Source organism: Passer domesticus, chromosome 8 (assembly GCF_036417665.1).
Source record: "Passer domesticus isolate bPasDom1 chromosome 8, bPasDom1.hap1, whole genome shotgun sequence".
Lineage (NCBI taxonomy): Eukaryota > Metazoa > Chordata > Aves > Passeriformes > Passeridae > Passer > Passer domesticus.
This window is the reverse complement of record NC_087481.1, coordinates 25,227,489-25,238,777: the sequence shown is the minus strand read 5'-3', so window position 1 is coordinate 25,238,777 and position 11,289 is coordinate 25,227,489. Positions and strand designations below refer to the sequence as shown.

Genomic DNA, 11,289 nt, shown 5'->3' with positions numbered 1-11,289 from the left:
TGCTGAGCAAACCTGCTGTCAGTGAACACCCCTAAGGCATGTCCTGGTGGTTTGGGGTGCTCACTCCTTCCCCTGTGTTCCCTGTGTGCACATGTGGGGCTGTTCCCAGCAACCCAGCCCAGCCCCTGACACGGGAAAAGGTTCCTAACATGGAACACCACGTTGGGAATGGCCACCTTGGGAATCACCATCTCCTAACCAGGCTTTCCTGGCCCCGAGGAGCAGCTTTCACCTCCACCCTCCTGTGGGACACAGATGCTGTGAAGCAGCACCAAGGCGGAGGAGAGAGGTGACACCAGGGTCCAAGAGGACACAGGGGGATTGGAGGGGAAGGGTTTGTGTCTGTCTCTCCCCATGCCCAGCAGGATTTCCATCTCATCTCAAGCTGAAGCCAAGGAGACTCTGGAGACAAGGAGAAACTGAAGCGCTTTCCCTAATCGAATCACACGCCAGCGTCACTTGTAAAGCTCTGCAAAGCAGAAAGGACTTGGGAGCCACTGAACCACAAACTCCTGCTCCCTCCCCAGTGCCTCGTGGAGATCCTGCCTCTCTTCTCCATCTCTTGCCCATGAGCTCAGCCTGGGAGGGAGCCAGGACTCGGAGCTCCCACCTCGTTCCCCACATCTGCATACCAGGTATCCCATGGGCTGGAGGATTTGGGGATATGTAAATGGTGGCTCCATTGTCTGGGTCTTCATCTTGGGATGTTCTGCCTTCTCTGGTCGTGTCCCTGACAGGGGACGCATGATCGTGTTAATCAAGGGGGTGTCCTCCATCCTCAGCTTCCATGAAGGTGCTGCAGCTTCTCCTGGGCCTTGCTCAGCTCCCTCAGGAGCCCCCAAGCATGGAATGTGCCTCCCTGTTTGAGGGGCAGGACAGTCCCTCGCCTTCACCTCCCTGCCCTGAGCTCAACCTGGGGAGCCCCAGTGTGGGGTAGGGGAGCCCATGGAGAGGGGGAAGGAAGGGAAGGTGCTGGCTGTTTCACCCTCAGGGAGCATGGGAGAATATCAGCAGGGAATCACAGAATCATGGAATAGTTTAGGTTGGAAGGGACACTAAGGATCACCTTGTTCTAAGCCCCTGCCATGGGCAGGGACAGCTTCCACTGGACCAGGTGGCTCCAAGCCCTGTCCAGCCTGGCCTTGGGCTCTCCCAGGAATGGGGCAGCCACAGCTGCTCTGGGCACCCTTTGCCCGGGCCTCCCCACCCTCACAGGGAAGAATTTCAATCTTGCATCTCCTCTAAATCTCCCCTCTTTCAGTTTCAAACAGTTCCCCCATGTCCTCTCACTGCCTGCCCAGTGCAGCTGGCCCACGGCAAACTGAGGGGACACGCTCAGGTGATCCAGGTGTCCCCCAGCAACAACCTGCCTGTCAAATTACACTGCTCCACCTGTTTTACAGAAAAACCTGCTCTGTCCTCTTCCAACCCCTTTTCTGCCCTGTGTAGAGAAATAAATTCCCCGTCCTTTTCAGGCAGCATCCAGGACGTCTCCGTGGCAGAAACAGCATCCTTGCAGCAGGTCTGTCAGCAAGAATTTCTGCAGCCTCCTCTGGTGCTCCCAGAGCTCTCAGGTGAGGAAATCGTCAGCAGTAGGGGAAAAAAAATGAAATGAACCACGGCTAACTCAGTGTTTACTTCGTGCCTGGTAACAACAAGCTCCCTGTAAAAATTCCCTCTTTACAAAAAGCAGAGGGATTTCAGCCCAGCTGCATTCCCAGAGGAAGGAAGAGGATTTTTGTGAGGCAAGAGGGGACGTGGCAGGGTGAGCTGGTGGGGAGGCAGTGCCAGGGCATCCAGGCAGCAGCATCCCAGGGAAAGCAGAGCTCTCTGCAAGGCTTTTCCATGCTGGGGAAGCCCTTCCCAGTGCCTCGACCCCATATTATCAGTAGCTTTGCTGTGTATCCCCTCTTTTTCCCCTGTGTGCTGGTCTTCAGGCGCTCTCTCCTTCCTAATGCCTAATTAGGTTGGCAGGGCTGTTTGTCCCGATAGCACAGCTATGGATAATGCCATGCAAATTGCCTCCAAGACCTCTGAACCCCCAAATAAAAAAGCACCTCTGGCTACCCCTGGGTGCAGCCTTTCCAGCTGCCCACAGCTGCAAATAACATCTGAGGGATTAAAAGAACAAGCTCTTAAAAAAAAAAAAGTAAAGAAAATGTTTTATCCTTCTTCTCACTGATTGAAATTTTCTTCGTACCATAAAGATGTCTTGATAAGTTGGTGCTAGCAAGCCCAGCCTTATATCAGATCACTGAGATATTTAGTGAGGAGCAAGGTCTGAAAGGAATCAACAGAGGATGTTTCAGCCCACCTCAGGTCTGCTCTGCCTCCGAAGTTTGGGTGGGAAAAGAAACCCACCCCTCCCATGACGGTGCGGTCAGAGCTGAAGGGCGCCGTGACCTTGAATCCCAAACAAGTGAGTCTTTGTCTCACCTCCTGATTAAGCGCTGGGAGTTCCCTCTGTTTATTATTCATCTGATTGCCATCTTTTTTAACGCTTTCATGCACCCCCTTCCTCCTGGCTGTGCCTGAGAGCCGAATGTCCAGCCCGGCGAGGTCCCTCTCAGGTGTGTCACCAGCGGGATGTGCTGTCACCAGGGACCTGCTGCACCCTGAGCTGGGAGCAGTGCCTGGTGCAGAATGCCAGGAAGCCTTTCCCGTGTGCCATCCCCTTCCCCCTGGCTGTACCCAGCCCCTCTGGGGCTGATGGCAAGGGCTGGAGCCTGCCCGGGGTAACTCCTCACACCTCGGGTCGCTGTTGGGAGCGGTCCTGCCGCGCCGGGAATTTGATTGACACGCTCACGCCTGGCCATTAGAGGGAAAACGAGGGCTAGTACGTAAACACCTGGGAGGAAAAACAGCCCTTTGCCTTAATGATAGTTTGTCATGTCATATTTTTCTCCAGTGGCGCAATGGGGGTAAGTGAACCCTTCATTTGCATGGCTTTAATTCGTATTTTGAATACCAGACCGCCTTAAACGCTGCCCGGTTTAACCCACCCGCTCTCGCTCGTTTTCCACACTCTGCTTCCCAAAGCAGGCACTTGGAAATTGCACTCATCTGTCCTGATCCAGCTGGAAAACACCTTTTTGTCCTGCTTTATTTTCCCAGAGCTCTTACCCGCGGTGCCAACACTGCTGGGTGTGCATCAGGTGCATCCCTTCTCCAGGCTCTTCCCTTACAGCTTCACTCCCTCCACAGCAACTGGAAATGAGATTTTTTTTTTTCCCCTTTTCCTGCTCTTCAGCCTTTTCTGGCACGTCCCACTGCTCTGTAAACACCGGCTGAAGTGCAGCCGAGTGTGGGATGCTCGGGGTAGCACTCAAGGCAGCTGCACCACCACTGATGTGCAGGTGGCCCAAGCAGCATGCCACGAGTCTCTCCTGGTTTTTGGGAGAGGGTGGGAGAAGCAGCCAGGGCTTTGAGACATCCAGGGCATCCAGAGAGATGTCCTGGGTTCCGACAGGAGGTCTATTTTTAAAATATACTGTGAAAGGGAGCAACACCCTTAACTACAGATCGATCTTTCCTTGTGTAATTAAACTTGACACAATAAGTCATCTACATACAGCCAGGGATCTCTAATTCTTGAGGCTCAGAAGATGCCTTGGGAAGGTGAGGAACCCACTGTTCCCGTGCATACATCGGAATCCAAAGATTATTTGGGGATGATCCCATAAATGTGCCTAGCATAGCTTTTTGAATATTTTTTGGGACTGGCCAAACATCCGCTGGCACACCAATGAAACAGGAGGAAAATGGTTTCTTGGGGATCGTGTTGGACAAACATATAGTATCTAAACCTGAAGCATTAACTAAAGTCACCCAAACATTTCTTTTAGGTTGGCTAACTAGCAAGGGCTCCTGACCGCTCCAGAAGGTTCTCCAAGGTGGATTTTCATTTTTTTGGGTGGCAGCTTGCCTGCAACACCCCGATGGAACAGCCTCTGCATCCCACCGGGGTTTGCACTGCAAGGTGGATTTTCATTTTTGGGTGACAGCTTGCATGCAGCACCCCGATGGAACAGCCTCTGCGTCCTGCCAGGGTTTGCACTCCCTCTGAAGGCTGGGAGCAGGCTGAGCCCTCGGAGCAAGCCCGTGGCTGGAGCAGCTCACCGAGACCGGGGAGCTCCGGTGCCAAACCCACGGCCCGGCTGCACCGGGCTGGCGAGGCACAGGCTGTAATTACTGCCAGGGCGCCTTCCCCCACTGCCCCGGCCCGAGGAGCTGAGCAGCTGCCAGCAATTAAAACTAGTTAGCAGTTCCCATGATGTTTTAACCATTTCTAGGCAGCCGTGGCAGCCCCTCCTTCCTCAGCGGGAAAAAACCCCAGATTTGTTGGCACGCTGATGGCACAGACACTGCTGCAGCATGGGGCTTTGCTGAGTTTGGGGGTCTCTCTTCCCCCAGAAAAGCATTGCTGAGTCCTTTTGGCCTCCCCCTCTTCCTCCACTGAGCCAGTGTGGGGTTTAAACCCATTCTGAGGAGGGACTCAGTGGCTGGAAAAATGCAGTCCCACCAAAGCTCTCAGAGCTGTGAGGTTGTTTACAATTCTTTAAAAGACAGAGATATGAGCATATCATGGAACGGTTTGGGTTGGAAAGGACCTTAAAGATCGTTTAGTTGCAACCTTCTGCCATGGGCAGGGACAACTTCCACTGTCCCAGATGGCTCCAAGCCCTGTTCAGCCTGGCTTTGGACACTGCCAGGGATCCAGGGGCAGCCACAGCTTCTCTGGACACCCTGTGCCAGGGCCTGCCCACCTTCACAGGGAAAAAATTCCTTCTCACGTCTCCTCTAAATCTCCCCTCTTTCAGCTGAACACCATTCCCCTGTCCTTGTACTATCTGCCCCAATAAAAAGTCACTCTCCATCCTTTTTATTAGCCCCCCTTAAACCCAAAAGACCACATATCAAGAAGCAGTTGCAGGATACCTCCCTCAGTGTGTGAATTTCATCTTTTATTACTCGTGTGCCTCTGCATCTGTTATTTTTATTCTCCTGCAGGTACATCCTGGAGCCTGGATTTTAATGCCCATTTTTTGGGGGGGAGGTGAGAGGAGGGGTATGAGAAAGATGGAGAGAGACTTTTTAAAAGAGCATGACAAAGGGGGATGGCTTCACACCGAAACAGGGCAGGGTCAGGTGGGGATATTACAAAGGAGTTGTTCTATGTGAGGGAGGTGAGGCCCTGGCACAGGTAGTGCAGAGCAGCTGTGCCTGCCCCATCCCTGGGAGTACCCAAGGCCGGTTTGCACGGAGCTCGGAGGAAGGAGATGATCTCGCAGTCCCTTCCACCCCAGTGTGCCAAGAGCGCGGCAGGACGCTGCTTTCAGAATTTCCGCGGGGGGCTCGGGGGGCCCAGCTCCGCTGGCTCCCCCTGCTGCCCGCCGGCCCCGCTGCACAGCGGCTCCCCGCGCATCCATCCATCCATGCATCCCTCCATCCCCCGGGATGCCTGCGCTGGCCCCGCGCATCCCGGGCTGTGCCGGGCGGGGCGGGGCCGAGCCCGGGCGGGGCTGCTGGCAGAGCCCGCCCCGGCCCGCCCCGCCCGGCGCCGGGCAGCCCGGCAGTGTGGCGAGGCGGGCGGGCAGCGCTCCGCTCCCGGTGCCGCTGCCGATCCCGCTGCCGCCGCCGCCATGCCGCCGCCCGGCCCCCGCCGCCTCTCCCTCCTCCTCCTCTCCTTCTTCCTCCCCGCGCTGCTGCTCCGCCGGGCGCTGGCCGCCGCAGGTAAGGGGGGCACAAGTTTGGGGGGCTCTGAGGTGGGCAGCATCCCCCAAAAAAAGTTCGCCGCGGTTGAGGTGCCCGGCCTTGGGACGCCGAGTTGGTGTTTTTATTTCTTTTTTCTTTAATATAAAGGTGGAGGGGTTGGCGGGGGGCGGGAGCCGGGCGCCCTCGGCGCCGTTGCGGGGGGATGCTCCCGGGGAGGATGATGCTCCGGTCCGGGGGGATGATGTTCTGGGTGGGTGCGGGCTGGCAGCGCTCCCCGCGCCGATGCTCCGCGGGGATAGGGGCTGGCAGCGCTCCCCGCTCCGGGGGGGATGCTCCGGGGGATGCGAGCTGCCAGCGCCGCTCCCTGCCCGCCTCGCCGTGCCGCTTCCTTATATTTCTCTCTCTCCCTCTCTCTCTATATATATTTATTTTTCTTGGCAAAAGCAAAACAAACCCAGCCCTGTTTGTAGTAGCGCCGGCTGTGATTCCCCGGCAGGTAAAATAAGTAACTATTCAGCCTGGATTTTTTAATATTCTTTTAATCGGTTATTAAATCTGCATTTTTATAAGCTGAGCGATTGATGGCCGGGCAGCCGAGTGGTCTTTTCCTATGGCTGTTCAAAGTTTCCTGTGCGCAGCCCAATCTTGTGATTGAGATGCACTTAAATCCAGCCCTTCCGTTAGCAATCCCTGCCGCGGACAAGAAACAGAGGCACGTCTCTCCTGCTGCCCTCTCTCGTTAGGACTCCTGTGATCAAACTCAGCCTTTCCTCCGTGTATTCCCCCCCCACACGCACTCCACAACTCCTGGACATCCTCGGCACTTCGTCTTTTGTCATCCTCCGGCGGTGGCAGAGCACAGCCGCCCGCGTTTGTTCTCCGCCTGTAAAAAGATGTGCTCGAGTGTAGAGCTCAGAAGGGCAGCCCTGTAAAGTTGGATTTTTTTTGGAGGCTGGCAGAGACCGTAGCCGTGTTGGGCAAGGTCGTTATCCCGGCGGGAATTCGGGATCTGTCGCTCCCCGCAGCTCCCGGCGAGGGTTTGAGGACGCGTCGCGAAGCACAGATCGCTCTTGTTAAGGAGTTGAAAGCGTCTCCTGACGAGCTGATTTTCTAGGAAAATGAACCAAGCCTTCTTTTCTGAAGCGTAATTAAGGTGACGAGGAATTTTAGGGAGGGAGCCTGATTAGATTAATATTTTTTCCGCCCCCGCCGCACAAAGATCCAGTGTATTTCGGCAAATGGGGAACAGGAATGGCACTATTGACTTATCCAGGGGCCTGGACCTTGCTGCAGCAGCGTCCTCCAGGCAGAAGGAACTCTCCCTCGGTGGGAAGGGAGAGGTTTGAGAGCTGGCAACTGGTGTGCTCCTGCTTGGCTGGCAGTGGTGCCCTGGGGATGGGCAGCGAGGGGCTGGGAGGCTCTGCACAGCACCGGGGGTTTGGGAAGGCTGGATCAGCCAGGCTGGATTAGCCAGGCTGGATTAGCCAGGCTGCTGTGGGTTAGGGTTTAGCCAAGCTTTCCTGGATGCTCAGGGGAGTTGGGGATATCACCGTGTTCGAGCCTGGCTCTGTCCTCTTGTTTTTGTGTGCGCCAAGTTCATGCAGGGGTTGAAATAAAACTGGGCAGGAGGAAGGGAGGGAGGGAATGAAGAAGGAAAAAAACAAGTTAAACCTGACCCACCTGGCTCAGTTTGAGTCTGGGGAGCTCTCTCAAGGCACTGTGCTGCTAATCTGGCATATGTACGTGTGTGTATAATAAAGTTTTTAGCTGGAGAGCTATAATTAGTGTTTCTCCAGGAGAGCTGTGTAGTGGTGGCATGTGATGGTGCAGAGGAGGGAGCTGAGATGGGTGCTCAGCCCGGGTGATCATCCATTCCCTTCCCCATCCTTGCCTGGTTTTTAGGGAGAGGCAGAATTGTTTTCACCCAGAATTGTTTTCACCCAGAAAACAATTTTCTCTTTCAATAACAAAGAAGGCACATGTTGTTTGTGCCGGGTTTTGCAGTATGGGGGTAGAAGTGTGGTTTTGGATGGGGGTTTGAAACCCAGAAAGCATCTGGTCTGCTCATCCATCCCCAGGAGCACTGCTGGGGGAAGCCAGCTCCCAGCGTGTCCCTGAGCCTGGGGCTTTACCTGCCAGCCTGCTCTCCAGGCTTCACCCTGCTCCTCTGGCTAGGAAAACAATTTGGGGTGAGGATTTGGAGCTTGCTGGAGGGTCTTTCCCTGTGGGGCTGCACAGAGGCTGTAGGAGGGCGGCTGAAATCCAGAGGGTGACTCTGGGAGCGGGGACTCGGCTGACAAAGGTGTTTTTGGACAGCTGTCATCCTGCTGAAGGAGCATCCTTCCATCCTTCTGCCCTGCCAGCAGCAGGAAAACACCCAGGGACAGGGGCTGGAGCGGGGACAGCAGCACTGCTGTCCCCAAGCAGCATGAGGACACGGGTGGCAGGAGGCTGCCTGCCTGCTGCCAGCGTGAGCAGATGGCTGGGGAAGAAATGCTCCAGGACCTGTTGCCTATCAAATCCTGCCCTTTGGAAGTGGAGGCTTGAGGACAGGGGTGTGGGGAAGGATCTGCTCGGGGTTTTTTTATCTCCTTCACCTGCTTTGTTGTGGAGCCCTCTCTCTTCTCCCTCAGAAGCTGGTGCTCTCTGTGGTAGCAGCAGAGGGAAATACTGAAACAACAACAAAAAAAGGAGAGAAATGGAAAAAAGACTACTTTAGAGCGGGCAGAATCACTTGGAAATTGTAGTTGTGGGGGGCAGGGAGGAAATCCAGCTTGCATTTACTCTGCTTAGAAAGCAAAAGCTGACCCTGTAAGGAGCTTGGAGGGTTCAGCTGTGTCCTTCATCTCTGTAGGGTCCCCTGGGTCCCTGGGGTGCTGTAGATGCTGGTTCCCTTTCCATCCCTGTCCTAGTCCAACAGGAATTATATACATAAACATATGTAAAAACCAGATCTGTATTTTGGGTCAGTTAAGAGAGCCAAGATGTTGCAGGGAGCTCTGTTTCCCTTCCATTTGCAGCAGTGGCATCCCTATGGCTTTCTCCCTCCCATGGGGATAATCCTGGCAGCCCTGTGGGGTTTTGGTAGAGTCCTGAGCTGGGCTTTGCTGGGCAAAGCCAGGCTGCCAGGCCAGTGCCAGGCCAGGAATGCTGTGAGGTGAGGACAGAGGGGGCTGTGTGGAGTCTGAGGAGTTCATTATAGCAGATGTTGGTGCCATAAAGCCACAGGTTCCTGCTGTTTTGTATTCATTTATATCTGCCTGGCTTTAGCAATGCTAATGTGAGTGAAAACATTTCCTGGGGGGCTGGGGGGGAGATACATCATCAGCCCATTCCCTCTGCCCCCTTCCTGCCATCCCACCCATGGGAAGGGGGGATTAACAGGGGTGCAAGGGAAGCCTGAGCCGCTCAGTGGCTGCCATCAGCCCCTCTGTGGCAGTTGGAGGCCCACTGGCTCCAATTTTGGTTTTCCATAGTCTGCAAAGCTGTAATTTGCTGTAATCAGTTGTATTGTGCAAGCCACCCCTGCCTGTGAGTCAGAGCACGGTGGCACCGAGCTGACACAGCCCTGGCCCTTGGGATGCTGGGCTCTGTGCAGGGGATCTGGGTCTGCTGACAACGGAGTCTTCTTATCCCTCCTGGAACTGGTCGGGACCAGGTGGGATTGGGTCCTGGTCCAGTGCAAGGTGTCCCTGCCTGTGGCAGTGGGGCTGGAATGAGATGAACTTTAAGGTCCTTCCATGCCAAACCAGTCTGTGACTCCCTTCTGCTCACCTTGGGCTGAGGGAGCCTGGGTGATCCTGCCCTGGCTCTGCCAGAGCTCAGGACCTTAAGGAAGTGTTGTGTGTGTTGTATCTCCAAAAAGCAGAGCCTTTGTGGTGAGCCAGCAGCTTCCGACTGATGTCTCCTCTCACACTAGACCGGAGAAAATCCAGTATGAGCTGCAGTGGGGCTGGGAATTCACCTTGGGCTGAGGAAGCCTGGTGATCCTGCCCTGACTCTGCCAGAGCTCAGGACCTTAAGGAAATGTTGTGTGTGCTGTGTCTCCAAAAAGCAGAGCCTTTGTGGTGACCCAGCAGCTTCCGAGTGATGTCTCCCCTCATGTTAGGCCGGAGCAAATCCTGTATGACCTGCAGTGGGGCTGGGAATTCACCTTGGGCTGAGGAAGCCTGGTGATCCTGCCCTGACTCTGCCAGAGCTCAGGACCTTAAGGAAATGTTGTGTGTGTTGTTTCTCCAAAAAGCAGAGCCTTTGTGGTGAGCCAGCAGCTTCTGAGTGATGTCTGCCCTCATGTTAGGCCGGAGCAAATCCTGTGTGACCTGCAGTGGGGCTGCATCGGGGCTGGGAATTGAGCAGCTCTGGCTTGGAAGAGGCAGAGAAAGCCCAGAGAAAAGCCTGGAAAGCTGCTCTGATGTCTGGTTTCACACCCACCCTCCCTCCCTGGACTCTCTCGGTGGCAGCCTGGAGGCCCCTGGCTGGCTGCTGCACCTCCCGAACACTCCATGAATCCTCCCTCTCTTCCCTGCAGCCCTGCCTGCCTGCCGCTGGCATTTTTACTCTCAGTAAAAATCTCACTTCTGGAGTGTGGGCTCGCTGTGCCCTCCTGGGCTCCCTGCACAGAGGGCGATGCTGTTCCTCAGGGTGCCAGCTGGGATAAAGCATTAAAGCATTTCTGCCCCCCTTGGGGAGCAAAGCCCTCGGACGGGGCAGCCCGCAGAGCAAAGCATCCCAAAGGCTGCATCGAGAATTATTTTTGAAGCCTCCTGGTTTTTCGGAGGCCTGACTCATGGCACAGGAATGCGCTGGGCTGGCAGCCCCAGACCTGCTCCTCTGCGAGGGGAAGAGCTGCTGCCTTCTCCTCCTCCTCCTCCTCCTCCGGAGCCTGTTCCCCATCCCAAACCGCTGGGCTGGGCTGGTAGCAGCCACGTGTTTGCTGAGCTTGGATTTTTAGGGGATTTTTTTTTTTCCATCCCTCTCCTATTTGCCTTTTTTTTTTTTTTTTAAAGGGGCTCAACCCCCATTTTTTGGGTTTTTTTTTCTTAAATTTTTATTGGGCTCAGCACCTCTGCTGAGGGAAAGGCAGAGATCAAACACCAGCCAGGCTGGGAAAAGCTGGGTGAAGCCACGCTGGAAAACGAGGAAAGGGAAGGGAAGCAGGAATTATTTAGCACGGGGCTTGCTCCAGCGTGTCCTGCACTCTGCCTTTAATCTCCTGCGAGTCCCTCCCTGCTGCAGCCTGGGTCTCCTCTGCTCCCTCCTGCCTTGGGTGGCTTCTCCCACTTTTAGGGAGGCTGTTCCCAGTTCCAGAGGGCTCCCCCAGACCCACACAGGTGTGGTGTAGCTGGGTCAGGTTTGCAGTGGAATGCCTGGGCCTCCTCCCTGACTGGTGTAACTGGGGGGGTTGGAGCTGGAAGCTTTAAAAACTCCTGATGGCTGGGGGAAGTATCCTGGTCAAGGGATAGCAGTGACAAGTTTGTGTTTCTACAGGCAGCCCAGTCTTTCTCCATGGAGAAAGGGAAGAAGCAAGGAAGCAAAGCAAGCCCTGTGTCACCACCATGCTCAGCACAGGCAGGG

General features: G+C 55.2%; 1 protein-coding gene and 1 long non-coding RNA gene across 3 annotated transcripts in view; one reads left to right on the top strand and one right to left on the bottom strand.

The window, feature by feature from the left end:
- The first annotated feature begins 5,543 nt into the window (after positions 1 to 5,543).
- Positions 5,544 to 11,289, top strand: part of UNC5B (unc-5 netrin receptor B) — a 55,640-nt gene continuing 49,894 nt past the window's right edge. For both annotated transcript variants that reach the window (XM_064429795.1, XM_064429794.1), the window contains exon 1: positions 5,544 to 5,733. In XM_064429795.1, the coding sequence (XP_064285865.1) occupies positions 5,643 to 5,733 (91 nt within the window). In that variant the 5' untranslated portion in view covers positions 5,544 to 5,642. The remainder of the gene's footprint in view (positions 5,734 to 11,289) is intronic.
- LOC135305835 (uncharacterized) lies at positions 6,237 to 7,634 on the bottom strand. Its single transcript, XR_010366813.1, has 2 exons — positions 7,396 to 7,634; positions 6,237 to 6,825 (listed from the first exon to the last, which is right to left on the bottom strand). It is a non-coding gene; the product is annotated as an uncharacterized LOC135305835 (long non-coding RNA).